Source organism: Silurus meridionalis, chromosome 3 (assembly GCF_014805685.1).
Source record: "Silurus meridionalis isolate SWU-2019-XX chromosome 3, ASM1480568v1, whole genome shotgun sequence".
NCBI classification, from domain to species: domain Eukaryota; kingdom Metazoa; phylum Chordata; class Actinopteri; order Siluriformes; family Siluridae; genus Silurus; species Silurus meridionalis.
In genome coordinates this window covers 19,474,519-19,497,220 of record NC_060886.1, presented here as the reverse complement: position 1 = coordinate 19,497,220, position 22,702 = coordinate 19,474,519, and the positions used below count along the sequence as shown (strand labels likewise).

At 37.9% G+C, this 22,702-nt stretch overlaps 1 protein-coding gene across 1 annotated transcript; it reads right to left on the bottom strand.

Annotated features, from left to right (window-relative positions):
• Positions 1-233: 233 nt before the first annotated feature.
• On the bottom strand, positions 234-19,539 carry ttc21b (tetratricopeptide repeat domain 21B). Its single transcript, XM_046844953.1, has 29 exons — positions 19,362-19,539; positions 18,891-19,020; positions 17,311-17,421; positions 16,979-17,145; positions 15,323-15,445; positions 14,992-15,149; positions 14,126-14,210; positions 13,918-14,016; positions 12,487-12,679; positions 9,285-9,382; positions 8,357-8,557; positions 7,202-7,331; positions 6,912-7,069; positions 6,277-6,501; positions 5,881-6,119; positions 5,552-5,624; positions 5,174-5,284; positions 4,142-4,280; positions 3,918-4,024; positions 3,632-3,820; positions 3,244-3,354; positions 3,075-3,156; positions 2,794-2,944; positions 2,351-2,512; positions 1,868-2,063; positions 1,313-1,537; positions 816-936; positions 670-737; positions 234-590 (listed from the first exon to the last, which is right to left on the bottom strand). The coding sequence occupies exons 1-29, from the start codon at positions 19,392-19,394 to the stop codon at positions 513-515; spliced, it is 3,963 nt and encodes a 1,320-aa protein (XP_046700909.1). The 5' UTR covers positions 19,395-19,539; the 3' UTR covers positions 234-512.
• Between the last annotated feature and the right edge of the window lie 3,163 nt (positions 19,540-22,702).

Below are 22,702 nucleotides of genomic sequence, written 5' to 3'. Positions count from 1 at the left end.
GCTCAGTCTCCCTGACAGTGAAAAGGCAGGCGGACTGGAAGTTCACTGAGCTTCCTATAGCCCAATTCAATCCCTCTGTTCTGCAGGTTAAATATTACTAATTAAATAAGCATTGTGTTTAGTGATGCAATTTATATAGTACAGAAATACATATTTAATTCATATTATTTCATAATTATAGTATATTATAATTACTAATATTATTGATCATATTAGCAAGTACAGACACACCATTATGAATCGTTTTCTTTAATGTAACAATTTTTTGGACAGTTTAATACAGTCATCAAGAAAATATACTACATATTGAAAAATAGCAGTCACACCAAAATATCAAATAACAGTTACAAAATGTAATACTAAAGTATATCATCATTTATAAACACCACTGTTGTTAGGTTATGCTAACACATTTTTGGTTTTATAGAAAAATAACACACATATAGACACATAGACACACACACACACACACACACACACACACACACACACACACACACACACACACCATATTAAGAACGCAAAGCAGCTCTGGCTTTGTCCAAGATGTCCTTTCTTATCCTTGGATAGTTTGGGTGTGCATCCAAGACCTGAAAGAAAAAGATTCTCGGTTATTCAGCTTTTGATGTCACTTTTTAATTCAGAAGACCTCATGAAGAATTCACTCACTTTATGGCAAACATCTATGGCATCAACATGTCGCTTTGCTTTCAAATAGTTGAAAGCAAGTTTGTACCCTGTAACAAATACTCAAATTTCAATTTCAACACATTTAAGAATCAAGGAAAGTCAGCAAAAAGAACTGAAGCACATACCAATTGTTGGATTGGTCTGATTGCCATATTTCCAAGCCAGTTCATAGTTCATGGCTGCATCCCTGAAAGATTGCTCCTTCTCCATGATGTAACCCATGTATTCATAAGCTTTGCAGCATGACTATGGAAAATAAATAGATAGTAATGAGTTTTGCAACAACATTATTTTGTAGAATACTGTTACAACAACTGAATGAATTACACTTGCAGAGCAAAACAAGTATATTAAACTACAAGGAGGAATGTAGCAACCAACCTTATCTCTTTAATCAAAGGTTCTCTTTATGGTATTAAGAAAAAAGATTTCAGAGACCTACTTCAGATATCTGAAGTACACATTTTTTTGAGCTTCATGTCTCCGTATTTTGAAGAAAACACATTTTTCCTTCTTTTTATAAAGACTCAATTAAACCTGACAAAAGTGTTCCCTCCAGGTAAAAGCTAAAAATCAAGATCACAGTATCATAACCACATTTTTTTTTAACGACAGTGCTAACCTTGTTGTGGCGCAGGCAGCGCTTTAACAGCTCTACTGCCATGTCATATTTGCCGGACTGAATGTATATGTCTGCCAAAAGCAACCAACTCTTCTCAAACTCATCGGCATCAACAATGTTCCAGTTCATCTTGGCAATGCGTTTCAGCTGGTTCCGAGCTCGAGGGGTCTGTTTGAGGATCATGTAAGCCGTAGCCATCGCCAATAATGCAGGGACGTGGTCTTTCTGCGGTGTGAGAAAATGAGGAAAGAGTCAGTATTACAATTGTGTAAACATCACAGGGTCTACCACAACCCTGACCAGCATACAGAGCTAAAAATGTATGAATGAAAATCATTTTAGTGTGTTGTGACTTGTCTGTAAAAACACAATAAGTAATACAATGTGTATATGTTATAAAGGTCAATTTTAGCAGTGTAAACAAGTGTAGACGTTTGGATGTTTTCACAGTTATGTGTACCAAGGTGTGTGCCCATGTGGACATGAGTGCACATGTGTGTGGATTGATATGGACTCTTGTGTACAATTAATCCGGTCCGTCAGGTTTTTGCACACCTCGGTGTTTGCGATCTCAATGAACACTCCGAGTGCTTTCTCCACGTTGGTTTTCTGCTTGGTAGCCAGGTAACAGTAATGCTCAAGGATACGCAGCTGTGTGTGGCCTTGAGAAGTCTGAGGCTTTAACTCCTTCAACAGCTTCTCTGCTGTTCGGACTGCCAGCTGCTCTGACTCCTGCTTCTCTGTAGAGTTCCTGATATGGCAAATAATTAATCAGTACACAAAGCACCAAGTTTACTTAATTTGCTTCAAACCCCTTAACCAAACAAATGGAGTGGAGTGTGACACACTGACTGTTTGCATGTGTGAAGGTTGCTACCACTAATAACTTTCAAATGACGCAGTATTTACACACATTTACAATGGCTTTGGTTTCACCAAGTTTTCTTCAAATTGTTTGAAAATATTTACATCGAAATTTTATATTATGCTTTGGCCAATAATAAAATACAGTTATTTGGTGCCTCTGTATTTACTCACCCCATGTCTCCATCCAGATTCTCAAACACCTCACCGCCCATTGTCTCATTATCCGGGTTTAAGCAAATCTCAATCATGTTGTACACTGCATTCTGACCCCAGTCGTTGTCTTTACGAGCCTTATTGAAGTGACGCAAACCCTCGTTGGGTTCCCCAGTGTACCTGAGACATACAGTATAGTATTACAGGATAGCTATAATAATTTGTCTAATATGCCAGATTTGATCCAGGGTGCACAAAAAATAAAATAAATAAATAAATAAATAAATTTCTGTTTGTCATTTTTTTGTCATAATTTCTAAGTACACCATGTATATAATGTTCTAATAAGTACTGAACTGACCAAATAAAATGTTCCAGGTTTTTTTTTTTTTTTTTTTTTTTAAACCAGTTATAGGGATCTATATAGATCTAGTACTGTTTTCTTCACTCTTTATCCTTACCACAAGTAAAGGCCTCTGCAGTAGTTGTACCCAGGATCAAACTTGGCCCTCGGCGAATGTTTTTCAGCCATGTCCAGAAACCTGGGAATCTCTTCCAGTTTGCCAGCTCTGCGCAGCAGGTCAATCAGCCGGGACAGTGTTGGATAGTTATCTGAAGGAGATTAGGCATGGGTAAGTCATGAAAACAAAGACCACACACAGCAGGCCAGCACATAACTCTATACTCAGGTTTCTCTCATCACTCATCCCATCTCACTGTGATGGAGATAAAACTGTCACACCTGGTTTCCTCTCCAGCAGCTGCTGGAAGTGGAAAACTGCCTGCTCGTAGTCCTGTTTCCTGAACATCAGATCAGCCATCATCTATAGACACAAAACAGAGAACACAGATGAATTTTGGCTTGTAGACAAAATGATATCAAGCAAGTAGAGAGGTATTAAAAGACTGACAAGCGTTGCTGCTTCGTTGACTGGGTCATTCTTCAGGATGACACCACACTGCTGTTGGCAAGCCTCGACATCATCTAGAGTTAAATACAACTGGGCTAGCTCCAACATCACCTGTTTTAACAAAAAGACAACTCAAAGTAAAAAAAACAAAAGAACAACTGATAGCACATAATTAACACTGCCACATATTATGATAATATATATATATATATATACAGAACACAAAAGCACACTTTTTAAATTGTAATAATCATCAGATCATTTAAAACACTTCCTATTAAACAACCCACAAGAAACCCCATCACACCCACAACGAGAATTGAAAAACTCGTGAGACACAGCTGCAGCGAGAGGAGCACACTGCGCACACTGATTTAACCGTGCTGACCTTGCTGTCACTCTCACAGTACACAAGCGCTTCTTTGTAGAACTTGACGGCTCTCTCATAGCCACGCTGGTGGCTGCAGTGCTTGGCAATTTCGGCACAGATCTCAGAGGCGAGCTGCTTCTGCATGGGCACTGCGTCGGGCTGCTCTAATTGAACACGCTTTAGCACCTTCGCCTGCACATCTCTCGCCTGACACAAACACAGCAGTCAATAATAATACCCATACTTTCAGAAATCAGCTGGATCACACAAACAACCGATCAGTAAAAAATGACAGCAGACTTACACGATGTAGCGAAAGCAAAGCCTCGTCATTTTTATTGACTTTGCTCTGAATCTTGGCCAGCAGTACGAGGTAACGGCAGTCCGCTGCCAGCAAAGGCAGTTCATTCACTAAAAAAAAAAAAAAAAAAATTAGAAGGAAACTAGTTAAAAGATGTTTAAACATCTGCTGTAAACGTTTGGCTGCATGCAAAGCTATTGTGTTTTTGTGTTTGCGCAAGGTCTCACCAGGGTCGTGCGAGAGAGCCTCGTAAAGAACGTTCTCACAGCGTTCATACTGTCTTAGCTTCATGAGCAGTTCAGCCAGATCATAGCGCAAGAAGCGTTGCTGACCATTCTTAAGAGCAGCCTCGTAATAGTTTATGGCCTGCAAAAAATCTCAGATTTATACTGATGGCAAAGCGGGTTAGAAGGTGACAGACACCAAAGATTGTCAAAACAAAAACTATATTATTTATACAATATTCTATCACAACCAAGATCACTTTAGTTTTAAGGACATAGAATTATATATAGAGGTACATGTTAAGACATAAGTAAACTTTAAAAGTAAGAAATTAGCAAAGAACTCAAATACATATTAGACCTATTGAGGGGAAAAAAATCAGCAGAAAACGAAGATTGCAGTGTAGCAACAGGTAATAATTTAGTGTTGTGGAAGAATCTTCCAATATTTAGAAGCAAGTGTACTAAATCTACCAGACATGAACGATAGATGAGTATACGGAGAAGTGAGAAGGCTGCTAAGACATTAAAAGATATAAAAGGGCAAGCTAGAAGAGTAAGTAGTAGCAAGGCTATTAGGTATTTTGTAGATATGAATAATTCCTATAAACATGGGCAAACTGCTAAATGTTTGGTGTTTAAAATGTACAGAAATGTAAAAGATGTGTTGCTGAAATCTGAATATAACTAATTTTTATTGTTTGGTTTAATATCTTGGTGTCTAACAGAGGCAGATTTGTTGTCTTTGTGCATTATTCACTCATTTTTAATTATTCAAATGGTCGAATAGACTAAACATGCTGATACAGTGTTTTATAGATGATTGTAGGCTGAGCTGCTTGCACATGAAGGTCATTTAATATCATGTTCAATATAAAATGTATGACTCTGGTAACTAATTCAAGGTAAGCATGTTTTATTTCTGTTTTATAAATGATATGGTATGCAAAATTTTAAGGCTGAGATGTATACATCGCAGGAGAGGATGTTTTTTGGTGAACGTATAATAAAAATGGAGTCTCATCCTGATCTTACCTTAACATAGTTATGGGTCTTGACAAGTGCTTTCCCAATCTTGGTAGCCACAGCACCATCTTTAGGGCTTCTCTTTAAAGCCTGTTCATAAACCTCAATAGCCAGCTCAGGCTGAGAGATCACAAGTCAAATGTTCATTAAGCAATAGTAAACATGAGAGCTTGCAAACCTGATATTCCTGATTGAGCCACTCCACTAAATAAACTTAAACACCTTAATTGTAAATATTTGTACAGCAGATTTTTTGCAAATATTGACTCACATTTTTTTCCTGATGGCACACGTCGCATTCATTGCAAATTATCGGTTTCTACCCATTTCAAAGAACATAAAAAAGATAAAGGGTATATATAATACATAAGATAATTTAATACTAACCTCTTGGATGTTCATATAGGCATCACCTAATAGCAAGTATGTATGAGAGCTGGGCATCTTTTCCACCAAATCCCTGTTAATATATTAAAGAAAACAAAATTGAGACTGAAAAGTCAAAGAGTCAGGAGGCATGTCTTTGTTTCCATTATATGCATCTGAGCATGTGAGGTTGAGATTATATTAACTGTGTGCATTAATAGTGAATTCACCATGGTTAGGACCCCTATCCATTGCAAAGCATTAATATAACAGCATTTAGTAATCTTATATTTTATTGATATCTGCCTCTACAAGTAAATATTTAGTTGTATTATACTAATGCCCCGTACCTATAGCAGCTAACATACTGCCTTTTCTCTTTCCTGTGGTTCAGGTAGATGTCAGCCATTTTCTCTGTGGCCTGCACAAAGTAGGGCTGCTCTTGTGTAATGTTTCTAAGCATGCTCAGTGCGAGCTCCGTGTCCCCCCGCAGCAAGGCTAGGTCGGCGTTAGCTATGGAGACGCGCAGTTCCTCGAGAGTTCCCGTAAAATCATTTATGGCATCTTGCATCACTTTAGCTGCCTCGTGCTGTGATGAATGCAACAAAAAGACACCAGATTTTTGGCTGCATTATAAAAAATCCTTTGGAATGGATTAGATTATGAACTTAAGCAAAAGAAAAAAAGCTTCATACTGTTACATCGGTAGCCAAATCACTTTAACCCCTCATTACCCCAAGTGTTACCTGTTCTCCATTGAGCCAGAGTGCTTCTGCCAACTCCAGATACACAGAAACACAGTCTGCTGTGCTGAGTTCAACTCTCCTGGCTTTGGTTTTGGCAGAGGAGCCTAGTCTTTTCACTCCTGGCAAACTCATTGCCAATTGAAGTGTCTGAATGGCCTCCTGCAGCTCACCCATTTTTCTTTGTGTTTGAGCTTTTATCAGATGATACAGAGGGTGCTCCCTTACCTGCAAACACACACACACAGACACACACAGACACACACAGACACACACAGACACACACAGACACACACAGACACACACACTTAGAGCAGTAGGGGATTGTGGTTTTTTTTTTTTTTTTTAGGAATTCATAGTATAAAGAGGAATTAAATAAGAGGAACAGCTATTTACAGCAAATAGTTATCTGACTGGGGTTCCTTAAAAAAAGTTACATACAGAAGTAGACATGTATTCACTACTACTTACTGCTTTTCTTACTATTTTAAACTATTTACAAATGCCTGTGAGGGTGTTCATTAGTATTTTTACCCAATAGTTGAGATCATTTTAATCAGTGTTTGTAACTTGTATATATATAACTTGTATATTTGTATATGCAATCATTGTTTTCCTGGGGGGGAATCCACTGTCACCTCAAAGTTATGGCTGAGACAGAGCTCTAACGACTGAGAAGAAAGTTTGAAGTTGCCCTGGAGGAGATGGATTTGTGCCATGAGAAGGTGGGCATCTGCAAAAGAGGGCTTCTGTTCCAAACAATGTTGCAGACTGCTCTGTGCTGCCTCTATGTTCCCTAAACAAGACAAAGATCAGAGTCAACAAAAACACCAGCAAGGGTTATATGACCTAATGTTGTTTTTTTTCAGAGAAAGAAAAACTACGAAAACTATTGAATTGAACTCTGATCTTGAATTTAAACATTCACCTGACAGAAACCTGACTTTTGCCATCAGGAACACTGCATGGAGGAGTCCAGGGACAATCTTGATCACTGTGTCCAACACAGCTGCACAATGCTGTAGCTGAGGAGCAGGAGCCTGGCCCTGGGCTGGAGGCTATAACACAAGCAAAATATATACAGTACAGACCAAAAGTTTGGACACACCTTGTGTGTCCAAACTTTTGGTCTGTACTGTATATATATTATATAAACAGTACAGACCAAAAGTGTATATATATTATATATACAGTACAGACCAAAAGTGTATATATATTATATATACAGTACAGACCAAAGGTTTGGACACACCTGCTCATTCAAAGAGTTTTCTTTATTTTCATGACTATGAAAATTGTAGATTCACACTGAAGGCATCAAAACTATGAATTAACACATGTGGAATTATATACATAACAAAAAAGTGAACTGAAAAAATGTCATATTGTAGGTTCTTCAAAGTAGGCATCAAGAGAATGCCAAGAGTGTGCAAAGCAGTAATCTAAGCAAAAGGTGGCTACTTTGAAGAACCTACAATATGACATATTTTCAGTTGTTTCACACTTTTTTGTTATGTATATAATTCCACATGTGTTAATTCATAGTTTTGATGCCTTCAGTGTGACTCTACAATTTTCATATTCATAAAAATTAAGAGAACTCTTTGAATGAGCAGGTGTGTCCAAACTTTTGGTCTGTACTGTATATATATTAAAAAAAAAAATAATAATAATAATTACCTTTATAAGGTAAATACTTTGTCTAGCAGGGTTCTTAAGCCTTTTGTAGTCAGTGACCTGTGCTTAACAATACAAATAAGATGCTGCCAAATTGAAGCTGCACTGGTCTCTTCCAGGTTGACCCACACAGTAGGAGGCATTGTGTGTGACTACTGTATATCTGGAAGTTGACTTACTTAAGGACCCTGGGTTACTTCTGCTCAATAAGCATGTTAACCTTTGAGCTTGCTAATCAAAGGGAATTTTAGTAAGAAAACAATGTTTAGTCTTTGGAATCCCATGAAAAACACACACAATTGTTTTACATATAGTTTGGAAAATAAATTTTTAACCACAAAACAGGTTACCCAACTAAAACATTGATTGTAGTCATGTTTCAGTTTGCGCACTGTGTGAGACGGACCTTGGCAGGACAGAGCACCAGGTACTCCTTTGCGATCTCTAGCAGGAAGTCTGGGTTTAGTTTCTCATAGTATTCGACACTGAGTGGCAGGCCCTGGAGAGTGGAGAAGTGCATGTCCACAGTGGCATTCAGCAGGTTGGTCACCTCATCCTGAGACTTCCGTTTCCCAATGGCCAGGACCACCCGCAAATACTGCAGCTCCTAATGCAGTTACGAACAAAACACCTAAGAACGTTTGTCAAAACTTTGTTGAAAGTCCAGATAATATCTACTAATATCACTAGCATGGGTTTGCTTGCTTAAGTGCACTCGCACTTTAATTAACTCTGTTCTTACATAATGTACATCCCAATCTCATATCCATCACATCTACCTCATATGTATCACACCGTAACTCTGCTATGTCTGATGTCTACTTTTTATTTTTATGTTTAACATTACACTTGCTGTTCCGCTCTCTTTGCACCTGGATCAGTAGTAACGGCATTTCTTTAAGTTAAATAGTAACTGGGGACTTAACTGTAAAGTGTTCTCACTTCTGCAGCTATGCTGAACACATACTGTGTCTGACTGATGTCATCAACAAAACAGCCTCACATGTCTGAATGGGAGACGTTATACACCAGAGATAACTCCTTTACATAAAACACAAGCGGCTGCATCAGTGAATTATAGCTGCGTATGAATGATTTAAAGAGGATTTAATGAGGACTGCCTAAAGCATTGAGCAAACCAACAGACCATTGCAAAAAGTGTATGATTCAGCATTACACTTTTAAAGTGTGCACAACAAAGTTGATGTATGGAAATGTCTAATTACTTATAAAATGAATTAAGGATAAAAAAAAAAATAATAATAATAATAATATAGGATGATAATAAGGAAAATTTGGTGCTTTGGACTGTTGAGCCGTTTTTGGTGACTTACCGCTGATTTGCCAATGGACTGCTGAATTTCAGTAAGAAACTCGAGCTGCTGCTCAGCATCCTGCAGGTGACCCTCCTTCAATTGGCAGTGAATAATACCTGCAGAACATAAAGGTTGGATCACTCCGACTAACACAACATCATTCATCTGAACTTCAGGAGATTGCAAGTTTAGATCCTGACAATATCATGGACATATAGAAAAGAGACTGACATGTACTCTTTCCTCTCATAATTATAGTGATACCTGTTACCAGTAATTGTAGATATCTGCATGTATGAGTAAGAGGGCAGATAGTGTTCTCTATCAAGGATATTACACTGTATTAAATAATACCAGCAGCTATTGAGCAGTTTGGCTGTCTTCATGTGCCTCATATGAAGCATGCAGAAGCTTTCATGATGCCATTGGCTGGTATTCGATGAGGCCAAAGGTGACCATTATATTCATATGAGCTTGTGCCCAGATTTAGTCCCCATCTGCTGTTATAATAGTTTCCACTTTTCTGAGACCATTTCAAGGGTGTTTGTGTATACCTTTAAATGCCCAATTAAACTTTCTTTCGGCTTCTCCCATCAGGGGTCGCCACAGCGGATCATCCGCATGTTTGATTTGGCACGTTTTTACACTGGATGCCCTTCCTAACACAACCCTCCCCATTTATCCGGGCTTGGGACCGGCACTAAGAGTGGCTGGGGTTGGTTTCCTGAACGGGGATCAAACCCAGGCCGCAGCGGTGAGAGCGCCGCATCCTAACCACTAGACCACCAGGGGACCTCTTCAAATGCCCAATTAAAAATTAATATTAACGTATGATGATATCAACCCAGCTATTAGGGTTGCATAAGCCAGTGCACTCTTAGTGTTGGTCCCAAGGCCAGGTAAACGGGGAGGGTTGCGTTAGGAAGGGCATCCAGCGTAAAACATGTGCCAAATCAAATATGCGGATCACAAATCAGAATTTCATACGGGGATCGGTCAAGGTCCGTGTTACGACCACCACAGGAATTGTTAGCCAACAGGGTAGCGGTGGAAATTAAGCTACTGTTGGATGAAAAGGAGAGGAGGAAGACGTCTACAGAGACGGCAGGGAAAGGAGAAGTGGAGGGGAGTGGAGGTTCGGGTTGGTACATTAAATGTTGGTACTATGACGGGTAAAGGGAGAGAATTAGCTGATATAATGGAGCAGAGAAAGGTAGATATGTTGTGTGTTTGGGAGACCAAAGCGAAAGGGAGTGAGGCCAGGAACATTGGAGGTGGTTTAAACTGTTCCATCATGGTGTGGATGGAAAGAGAAATGGTGTAGGGGTGATTCTGAAGGAAGAGTACAGTAAGAGTGTAGTCGAGGTGAAGAGAGTTTCTGATAGGGTGATGAACGTGAAGCTGGAAGTTGAAGGGTTGATGATAACTGTCATCAGTGCTTATGCTCCACAAGTGGGCTGTGAGATGGAGGAGAAGGAAAAATTCTGGAGTGAGTTAGATAAAGTGGTAGATGGGGTACCTAGGAAAGAACTATTGGTGATTGGGGCAGACTTTAATGGGCATGTAGGTGAAGGGAACAAAGGTGATAAGGAGGTGGCAAAAGCCAAGGAAAAGGCATATTAGGAGATGTATGTGAAGTTGGACACTGAGGAAGGAAAAAAGGATTTATACTGATGAGGGACCAAGCTGGGAAGGATGTGCTGCAAGTTAGAGCAATAAAGGTCTGAGATGGAAGTGTGTTGACTAGTGAGGAGAGTGTGTTAGGGATGGAGGGAATATTTTGAGCAGCTGATGAACGGGGAAATTAAAGAGCGAGAGAAGGTTGGATGGAGTGGTGCGGTTGCAGGGAGAAGTGTTAAAGAAGTGAAGAAAAGAGTGCAAGCAGGGTAAAGTGGGTGGAGAAGAGTGGCAGGAGTAATTTGTGATAGAAGAGTATCTGCAAGAATGAAAGGGAAAGTTTATAGAACAGTGGGGATACCTGTGATGTTGTATGGTTTAGAGACAGTTGCATTGAGTAAAAGACAGGAGGCGGAGCTGGAGGTAGCAGAGCTAAAGATGTTGAGGTTTTAATTGGGAGTGACGAGGATGGACAGGATTAGAAACGACAGCGCATGTAGGACGCTTTGGGGACAAAATGAGAGAGGCCCGATTGTGATGGTTTGGACATGTGCAGAGGAGGGACATGGGGTATATCGGTAGAAGAATGCTGAAGATGGAGGAAAAGAGGAAGGCCAAGGAGGAGGTTTATGGATGTGGTGAGGGAAGACATGCAGTTGGTTTGAAAAAAGCGGATGTAGAGGACAGAGTAGTATGGAGACGGATGATCCGCTGTGGCGACCCCTAATGGGAGCAGCTGAAAGAAGAAGAAGATGATTAACGTATGATTATATCAATGTAATGTCATATTGACTAGTCCTACAATATTAAAACCAAATCAGGCTGCAAGTCCCAGTCACTTTATTTACTTAAAAATCTCAAAGATTCATTGGGTAAGTGTTGATTATTTACCAGGCAAACATAGTTTAATATTTTATTATGCATTACATTGTTTACAACATATCATTTATCCCATCTTAGGTTCCAAATCTCTGACCATCTCTCACTTTTATCTGACTATTAGAGAGATAAAATTTGATTCTGCTAAAGTTGAAGTAAAAGTACACTATATGGACAAAAGTATTGGGACATCTGACCTTCCCTGCCATATGTGGATCTTCTCCAAACTGTTACCACAAACCTGAAGGCACACAAAACGTCTTTAAATGCGGTATAATAAAACTTTGCGTTCACTTGCATTTAAATCTGTTTCTGCATGCCAATGTCCCTGTGCACAAAGCAAGCACCATGAAGATATGGTTAACATGGTTTGGAGAGGAAGATCTTGAGTGGTCTGCTATAGAGCTCTGATCTCAACCCTATTGAACACCTTTGGGATTAATTGGAACACTGACTGCACCCCAGGTCTCCTCACCCTGCATCAGTACCTGCCTTTACTAACACCCTTGTGGCTGATTTGAACACAAATGTCCAAAAGCACACTCCAAAGTCTAGTAGAACATCTTCACAGAAAAGTGGACTGAATTATAAGTGCAAATGTATAATGCGATGCTCAAAAAAGCACAAACCTTTGATGCAGTGTTTATTGGGTTTTTTAAACTTTCTTGTGACTTGTCTTTACAGTTAAGGAGAAATTGATTCACTGAAATAAATTAATTCTTACCTATCAGAGCAGAGACACTGCTCTCATCCAACTTCATGGCAGTTTTGTACCACTTTATGGCTTCCCTGACTCTGCCCTGAAGGACCAACAGGTAACCTAGTTCAGTGGCCAGTTCTGCATCACCCGACACCAGGGAGAATGCTCTCTCAACTAGAGCATGTGTGTGCTGTAGAACCTTCTCTGCTCTTCCACACTGTAGACAGGATTACAGTATCAATGAGGAGAATACCGTGCACTATAGTGACTGTAATAATCTCAAAATGTATATTACAATGTTCACAAAGTATAGGTGTACTAGAAAAACGGCAATTAAAATATAAAAATATACAGTATTAATTATATTCAGCCACTAATTACTTTTTTATTCTGAAGATTTGCTGAATCTTCTTGACTTTTGATTAACCTGCAGCTCTAACAGACGGTCCAACTGTAAGGTTTAAAGTAATGTGTTCTTATATGTTATCATTTATACATGATCAGATTACTTTTTGTATAGCAGACACTAGCAGACCGCGATATGGTTATTTCCCATTTTTGGAAGCAGTCTCCCATGACACCCTTTATATTTTGTTTTATATTTTTTCATTTATAATTAGGGCTGTCAGTCGATTAAAATATTGAATTGTTATAATTTAATGCACCTTAAATTAATACGTTTTAAGTTTTTAATACACTAACACAGGCATGGACAAATATGGATGCTTCATGCTAATGTATGTTTATCACTGGTGAATTCATTGTCAACATACGTAGAGCATGAAGACTAGTTTCAAAGGTCATATATTTATGTTTTTCAAATAACTTGTTCATGCCTATTAGTCAAATGGGAAAAAGACCTTAGAAAATCCACAGGTTCCCATCACTTCTCTTGTTTTGCACTGAGACAGTTGCTCATACAGTAAAGCCTGTTTATGTTTTCAGATGACAAGGCAGATGGTAAAAATATTCTTTTAAATGTTTGAAAGTAATTATGGTGTTTTTAAATTACAGACATTTCCAGGACACCAAACTGAGCTTTTGCTATGTTTCCACACGGACGGTTTTAATTGCGGGATGTGTGCCTCATGGCGGATTTTGGTGCTTGATTTGAAACTTGGGGCATCAGTAAAACAAATGAGATTAAAAATTATTTTTCTTTTACGTTTTTTTTTTTTTTTTTTTTAAATATATCTGAGTAAAGAAAGGACGTCGCGAGTGAATGTGTGTCGCTGAAGGTTTTACTTTCGGCTCTTTTATTATTTTTTTCTAAAAATGGTCAAACAGAAATGCACTTTGCATTAATCGCGCGTTGATAAAATTTGTGGCATTAAAATGAATTTGCGTTGCCGTTTTATTAGCGTGTTCATTTTGACAGCCCTTTTTCTAATGTACTATTTTTAAAATATGTAAGAATATGCTTAACCATGACTATGAATTACTAAGAGACCTTACCCCTCGAGTGAAAGCTAAAGACATTCGGTAAAGAAGCTCTGGGTTATTAGGCTCTTGAGAGTCCAGGTTGCTGATAAGGGTCAACAACTGCTTCACTGACTGTAAACACAGAATACAGATTTTAATAATCTTTTGTCTCATTTAAATAAAAAAAATTCTTTTTTATAGATAGATTTTTATAGATTTTATCTATGAGTTGCTGTCAGACCTCCTCGATGTCTCCTTCTCTGCAGAGCGAGTACAGTGCAAGCATTCGCAATCCCTCCAGGTTGCTTCTGTCTTTCTGAAGAAGTCTAAAGATAAACATTTGCAAATCGTTAGCGTGGAGTACTCTTTATATAGAAAAGTTTCTGTCCCCACAAAAAAAAGGCTAAAACCTTTGAAACTATGCTAATGTAACCAAATATATTGTATATTTAAGGTCAATAAAAAAAAAAAAATCAAGACATTACTTGTTAAGATTTGATCCTTTCATCTTAAAGGCATTCTTGAACTGAATAGATTGTTTGTTTTGGGGCTTCCTTAAATTTTTTTTTCTAAATTGATGCAACATGCACTACAATACAATAACAGACCTGGCCAAGGGTTTTTCATTCTGCTAATCATCCTCATGGCAAGATCATTTCAAAATGGGGAAGAATGAGTAGTTTTTTTCTTTCTAGTAGATTGGCACTACCAAATCCTAAACCACAGAGTGAATGGTTGTGCCCCCCCACATAGCAGTTCACTCTTAGAAATGTGTGGCTTTTGGGCTCAGCCTCAAAGGCGCCTTTGATTCTACCTCCCACTGGCCCTCATCCAACAGGGAGCAGAGAACAGAACAATGGCCCAGTCTTTCAGCCTGAATCTGTGGCATCACATTTGATTTTCATTTAGACTCAAACACAGACTGACTCCCACGGCCCTGCCTTGGCCTAATGACTTTTCAGTGTTTTTGTGTTTGTCTGTTTCGAAATCAGAAACATACAACAGACTCAGTTTATTCAAACCAGCATATAAATGTACATTTAATCCAGTAGAAATAACCTGTTGCGCTGATGCCAAAACCAAACAAAGCAGTGAAAGAGGTGATACCTCTGAGCAGCATCCAAAGTCTGTTCCCAGTCCTGCAGGTTCAACAGAAGCTTCATCTTCTTCACTAGAGCAGGTGTGAATGATGGGTAGCTGACAATGACCTGGTTAACCGTCTCTAAGGCACCAGAGTAATTCTGGCGTACCTCATTATACTGCACCTGAAAGGAAACAAGAGGTATAATAGAAATCCTCTCTAAAGTCTCTAAAATGAGATCATGTCAAACATAATTGTGAGAATCTGACAAATGCCTCCTTCCTTCTTTGAGTATTAATTAATAGTAAGAAATACAAGAGAAAACACTACAGATCATATTTTGCTTTTCATAATTACCTTTCCCATCAGAGCAAAAATATTGATTTTCTCTTTCAGCGCTTCATCAAAGTATTTCCCAGATTTCTTGGTGTAGCCGTCTTTACCAGATGTCAGGTCTACCCAGCCTTTAAGTATCAACCCCTGAAACCCACACAATAGTCAAATTTTGACCATGAAGCCCAACAATTTAGGAAATGTGCTTTTCAAATGATGTGTTAAAGTCAACAGTGATCACATGTAAAAACATTATATTAGATTAAAGCTTAATTTAATGTGACTACAATTAGGTGGTCAGTCATTATGAAGCCCTTGTTTAATAGTAATTCTTCTTCTTTCGGCTTCTCCCATTAGGGGTCGCCACAGCGGATCATATGTCTCCATACTATCATGTCCTCTACATCTGCTTCTTTCACACCACCTACCTGTATAGTCTTACCTCACCACATCCATGAACCTCCTCCTTGGCCTTCCTCTTTTCCTCCCTCCTGGTGGCTCCATCCTCAGCATTCTCCTACGATATACCCCATGTCCCTTCTCTGAACATGTCCAAACCATCTCAATCTCTCCTCATCACCTTGTCTCCAAAACGTCCTACATGCGCTGTCAATCTTCATCACTCCCATTGAAAACCTTAACATCTTCAGCTCCACCTCCTGTCTTTTAGTGAATGCCACTGTCTCTAATCCATACATCACAGGTCTCACCACAGTCCTTTAAACTTTCCCTTACACTCTTGCAGATACCCTTCTATCACAAATCACTCCTGCTATCACTCTTCTCCACCCACTCCACCCTGTCTGCACTCTTTTATTCACTTCTCTAACACACTCTCTATTACTTTGCACTGTTTACCCCAGGTACCTGAACTTCTCCACCTTCTCCGCCTCTTCTCCCTGCAACCGCACCACTCCACTGCCCTCCCTCGCATTCACATACATGTACTCTGTCTTGCTCCCACTGACTTTTATTCCTCATCTCTCCAGCGTGTACCTCCACCTCTCCAGACTCTTCTCAACCTGCTCCCTACTCTCACCACAAATAACAATATCATCCGCAAACATCATAGTCCACGGAGACTCCTGTCTGACCTCGTCCGTCAACCTGTCCATCACTACTGCAAACAGGAAAGGGCTCAGAGCCAATCCTTGATGCAGTCCAACATTCACCTTGAACCAGTCTTTCGTTCCTACTGCACACTTCACTGCTGTCACTCTGTCCTCATACATGTCCTGCACCACCCTCACATACCCTTTGTTTATTAGTAATAAAATATTATAATATCTTGTTTTATTTTAAAAAAGATACATAAGACAATAAAGTCTTCTAATATTCAGTGCTTTCCCGCCGGCCCACCGTACAGTTGTACTTTTATATACAACAATGACATTGTTTGCCATTCTGCTCTTTCTGCCCTATCCATCATTGGAAAGGAATCATTATAGGATCGTTCTGTGAACAGACCAAATGATACTAGAATGTTCCTAAATTTAATCAGCAACAAAACCTAACAAACAATATGTCAATATGGGAATTGAATTATTACATTAAGAGTGAATTGCGACCGAGAAAATTTAATTTGTGCTGCGTGATTTATTAGTTATTTGTGAGAAACTAATTACAGTGACCTAATTGAATTATTGTAATTCTCAATACAGATCAAAATATAGATCTAACCTCTGTGGAGCCATTGGAGATTTTGATCATCCTATCCACATATTCTCTGGCCTTGTCGTTCCGGCCCAGGAGCCAGAGAAACATCCCAGCATGGTACAGCGCTTTGGGCCCGGCACTCTTACGATTCTCCTTAACCTTCACATCAAGCTCTTGGATGGTGTCTTTGTCTGAAACATTTGCATCCCATTGAATTACATTACTCAACAAAAAAAATGTCTTTATGTACCTGATTTGAAGCAATACATATTTATTACTTGTTCCAGGTAAATACACGTTTTTAACGGATTAAAAAACGTGTGATAATGTGAGCAGGTTTTGGCACCAGTATTTACCTGGGTTAGGTCTTTTTTTCTGGGCATAGACAAGAGCCATCAGTGCACACAATGATACATCTCTCTTATCCTTCAGCTGTTCCAGCTCTTGAATGGCCTCTTGCACTTGATCTACCAAATAAAACAGGAGGAATTTAAACATGAACATGCACAACATTTAATTCATCATACAGTGCGAATTACTCAAAACTGGAATGTGTTAAACTTTACTTTAAACTAATTTTACATTCCCTATATATTTACTTATATACGGTGACATATTAAAGTGGATAAAGTGGAATAATATAACAAGGCCATCAAACAGCCCCAGTTCAATCGTAAGCTAAGGTTACAGTCTCTGCCTTGAGACCATGTAGAATTCCCCTGGGTTCTCAGGTTTCCTCCAATGTCCCAAAAACATGCATCTAGGTAGACTGGCTTTGCTAAATAGTTTCTGGATATAAATGAGTGTGTATATGTGTGTGCCTCATGATGAACTGGCATCTATGGGTAAGTTTCAGATTCACCAACTCCTGAACAAGATCAAGTGCTGATTAAAAAAAATATAATCACACCTGCAGATGCTTCTAGAAACAATGCATAAATATAATGTGCATGATCTGTGTCATGTAGAAATACACTAATCATCTACATAACCATTATATAGTTCATAGATCGCAGGAGTTTCAGTTACAAACATTGGTGATAGTGACAAGTGTTTGGCAATGCTGACTGTAAGTTACTGTAATATTTAAATCTATAGATAAGACATCAGTAAATAGGTTTGGAAACTTTGATATCTAAGAGGAAAAAAGCAAGTCGAGTAAGAAGGCCAGTGCAGTTCATGATTAGACCCTTAGAAACAATAATTCAATAACAACTGTACGGAAAAGCAACCAGACCCAAAGTCTATCAGGGATTTTGTAGTTAGATAGTGCTCTCCACCATTATCATCCAAAACAAAACTGATGGAATATCAATTGGAAACTTGGAAAAAAAGGTCTTCATCAGTTCCAAAGTGCACTAAATCTGATCTGAAAGCCTGCAGTAACACGATAACGTAGTAAGACACAGTTTCTTTTTGGTTTTTCGTTTATAATTTGTCACCCATCATCTTTTAAACTTAATTTATTTAAAAAAATATATAATCCTGCCTTGTATTATTTGTATATTGTCAACATGATCATATGTTTTACCACTGGTCTGAGGTAACACCATACGAAAATGTTTTCAGCTTCTCTGAATAGCTGATGCCTTCTTTGTACAGTTCGACCTGTTTGAAGAAACAGTGTGCTCTGCTCAAGATGCCTTTATATCAGATTAGATTAGATTAGATTAGATTAGATTCAACTTTACTGTCATTGTGCAAGGTACATGTACAGAGCCAATAAAATGCAGTTAGCATCTAACCAGAAGTGCATAGATAGCTTATTTACAAGTGGCAGTGTAATAAATAAGGGTATGAGGTTATACAGAAGGTGTAGTAATATGTACGTATAACTGAATAAGGGTATATCTATATAGTGTGTTTTTTTTATAGCGAGACCTCAAGTGCGGAGGGGTAGTCAGAGACAGCAATCTCTTTACTCTATTCAGTTTACCTTGCATGAGAAGTCCATAAGCGTGGAAGAACGTGTAGATGGAGTTACTGCTGAACTGTCCCTGGGCTTCACTGGAAACTTTCAACACATGATTGGAATATTTCTCCTGGCAGTAGTAAATAATCAGGGCCTGAAAAGATTGAAAGTTTGGGCTTGTTTACACTATTTGAGTCACACATGATTATGCAGACTGGGCTTTTCATACATAGTACTATATAAACAGAATCAGGTACAAAATTAGATTGTAAGTTTTTATATATACAGACACTCTATGCATGTATGTATGAATGACTGTATGATTTTAACAACATAAAATAAATAACCAGCTGCTTAATCAACATCTGTAAGTCACAAAAAAATAAAAAATCGTTTCTACTGCATAAAACATTTTACATTTGAAAAACCAAGACATAAACATTAGCATGTGTTGGAGGCAAAAGGCAGAACCGTTAGGATGCAGTAGATTCTGACCTGCGTTATTTCCTCGTCCTCGACCTCAGTCATTTTTGTTCCTGTTTTCAACACAGAAAAATGAAACAGCAAATAGATATTCAATGTAGCACAACGGGAACTGCGTTCTGACTAGATTTTCGCCATCTTGGAGTTCAAGCAAAGCGTCTTAGTAACCAAACAACCGCCGCCATTTGTATCTGGTAACAAGGAAGTGAATAAAAAAAACCTCCTGTCCGTTCATTATGATCCACACGATGGCGCCAAACTCCTGCTGTGAACTTTGCGTACACACACACACACACACACACACACACACACACACACACACACACACACGTGTTGTAGTATGTAGTTTTAGTACTCCTGCTCTATATAGTATAATATAATATAATATAATATAATATATATATATATATATATATATATATATATATATATATATATATATATATATATATATATATATATATATATAATTATATTATATTTCACTAGTAGTAAGTCTTCCTATAACTGCACCATCGTACACACACACACACACACACACACACAAATACATAAAAAAAAATAAATAAATATATATATATATATATATATATATATATATATATATATATATATATATATATATATAAAATTTTACCACTAATGATAGTAAGTCTAACTTGCTATAACATACTACAACTACGTTTTTGCAAAACCATGTCCATCCAAAGCAAATATCTAAAGCAAAATATATGTACACTGTAGTACACTACCCAGAGCAACATTCATGCAATGTGTGCATTAATGCATTCAAGACTTAATACTTCATTTTTCTCACCCATTCTTTCTTCTATTCTTTCTAAATCCAAACACAAGAACAATATTTTGAATGAATGCAAACTTTGTGTAGGGCTGTGACCACGGCCAAGGACTGTCTTCAACTCACTACACTGGAGTAAGCGAGATCACATGACACAGCTCTGAAAGGAAGTCAAATGCTGCACAAATGCCTGGGGCTCCCATTTGACTGTAATGATAATCATACCGGAGATCTGTACTAATAAAAGAAACCCATTTGTTATAGTGTGCATTAAAAATAAAACAGATTGGACAAGGGCTTGGGGCCAAATTAATTTATTCCACAACTATTTCATTCATTTATTTTTAGTAACTCCTTTATCTTGGTCATTATTCTATTCTGGGAGCACTGTGAAAATTCAGTGAGCACGAAATGCCTAACTTCTCATCGGCATATATTTGAACAGTGTGCAAAAACTGGAGATTCTAGGGGAAATCCACATGATCACAGAGATTCAAACAGGCTGTGACCTGAGTTTGGGATTAGGGCAGGTATGCCGCAGCAGTGAGATGGCAAACATCAATCAAACATCAACTTTTTACTGTTTAAAGGTGAAATGTTTAGCTGTGACTGACTGACTTGTTTGACTTTTACAGTATGTCAATCACTTCTAACTAACCCTGCAGTATGTGGAACGGAAATGTTCCTTTTTCCCATTAAGACAATGAGCATTACACAACATTTTGGCAATACTGATAATGAAATCTGAGCACTGGTTGCCTAGAATGACAGAACAACAGAGGGGCTGGAAATTATGAGCTCAGTCCAAAAAAAAGAGGTTTGCCTGCATGCTGTTCAAATGGAATCCCTACCCTGTCAGATATCATTCCATACTTGCACTGGCATATAATCATTAACCTGGGCACAATTAATCAATTGTGCAAATAATCACATTGTTATTGACCTCGGATTGTGGGACAAAACATGGTACTGTGTTCCAGTTAATGAGTTGCACGTCTTATTTATGCATGTATATACTGACCATAATTGCCAATATATACATGCGTAAAATAGTGGACATATACTAGTATATATAAACCATTAGTATATATGTATATATGATACCATTTTACGAATGAGCAGTTTTATGTCAGCTATCTGGCCTTTATGCCAGATCATGAGCATGATTAAATCTACCAGATCAACTAACAGTAAAGGAGCTGATCAATATCTGTTTGGATTGAGATTAAAAGCATTACATATTATATCCCCTAAAAGATCTGTAAAACACTAAGCACATATCTGGTGGTCAGAGGCCTCTACCAAATGGCTCTCTTCCTGTATGTGGCTTGCTCCATTGTGGCTTTTCCTTAGAGCATTCGAAGAGGGTGGTTTACATACTATAATGTGTAGAACAATTGCCCTGCCCCTTGCCCAAGTGTTACTAGGAAATACATTCTGGTAAACTTTAAAGAATGACTGTCAAAGCTAATGCACACAGAAACCTGCAACTTTTAAGATGCAATATAAAAAAAGAGTTATTTGAAGAGTTACTGGAAAGTGTATTTAAATCATTTCCGTATGTATGACATTCACTCTTACTAAAACCATTAACAAAAGATAAACTTTTGTGCATTAGTGGTCAGAATCACAATGGCTAAACAGGATGTTTGTAAGGCTTGCAAATGGAGCCTGGTGTGGGACTAATTGACTAATGTCAAGTAACTGAAGCAGAACTGTGGCTTAGGGATGTATGTCATACAGATACAAAACTACTCAATGGTAAATATTAGGAACAGCATACTGGATAGGATTCCAGTGTGCGCTCAAAACACCCATGATCCTACATGAAAAAAACTCCACAAAATTTGATAAATATTTCAGTAAGATTCAGGCTGACATAATGATCTAAGGGTGTAATGGTACACAAAATTCCTGTACCTCTTTTTTTTTGTCACGGTTCAGTTTAATTTTGGTACATTTAGGGGCAGAAATACAAAACATAAAATTGCTTGTACTTTTTTAATAACGCAGGTTGTTATTATTAACATTTTTGAACAATAACAGTTTACATTTTGAAAACAATTTTAAATATAATGCCTGCTTAGTTAAATAATATACAAAATAATATTTTATAATATTTATAAAAAATAAAATATATACAATGCAATACTCTTTTTTATTATGTTAATTAAACTGATTTACTTGGCAAATTAAATCGATTAAATCAATTTTATAAATAAAAAAAACTAATTAAATTGTTTAAATTTGGGTAAGACAGATGTGTAAATAAGTGTTTGTGTGTGTGTGTGTGTGTGTGTGTGTGTGTGTTACATTTAATAAAATGTTTATTAAAGATATGATCTACTTAACTGTTCTACAAATGACTTTTATTTACTCCCCCAATATGCAGAATTTGTTACACTATGAGTTTTTACCACATTCTACAGTTTTTTTGTCAAAATTAGTGGTAATGGGTCTATAAATTTATGTTGGATTTCTGGTGTTGTAGCACATTCACCGTAATGTTTGAGTTATTGGCGTTACCAGAGCTTTCCAGGCATCTTATATTAAT

Bases quoted from the DNA above. Each gene is read 5' to 3' on its own strand.
- ttc21b (XM_046844953.1), bottom strand. From the start codon at position 19,394: ATGACTGAGGTCGAGGACGAGGAAATAACGCAG. The intron at 8,558-9,284 runs GTAAGTCACCAA...TAACTGCATTAG, and splicing joins AGTCCATTGGCAAATCAGCG to GAGCTGCAGTATTTGCGGGT. The intron at 6,502-6,911 runs GTGACAGTGGAT...GTGTGTTTGCAG, and splicing joins GTCTCAGCCATAACTTTGAG to GTAAGGGAGCACCCTCTGTA.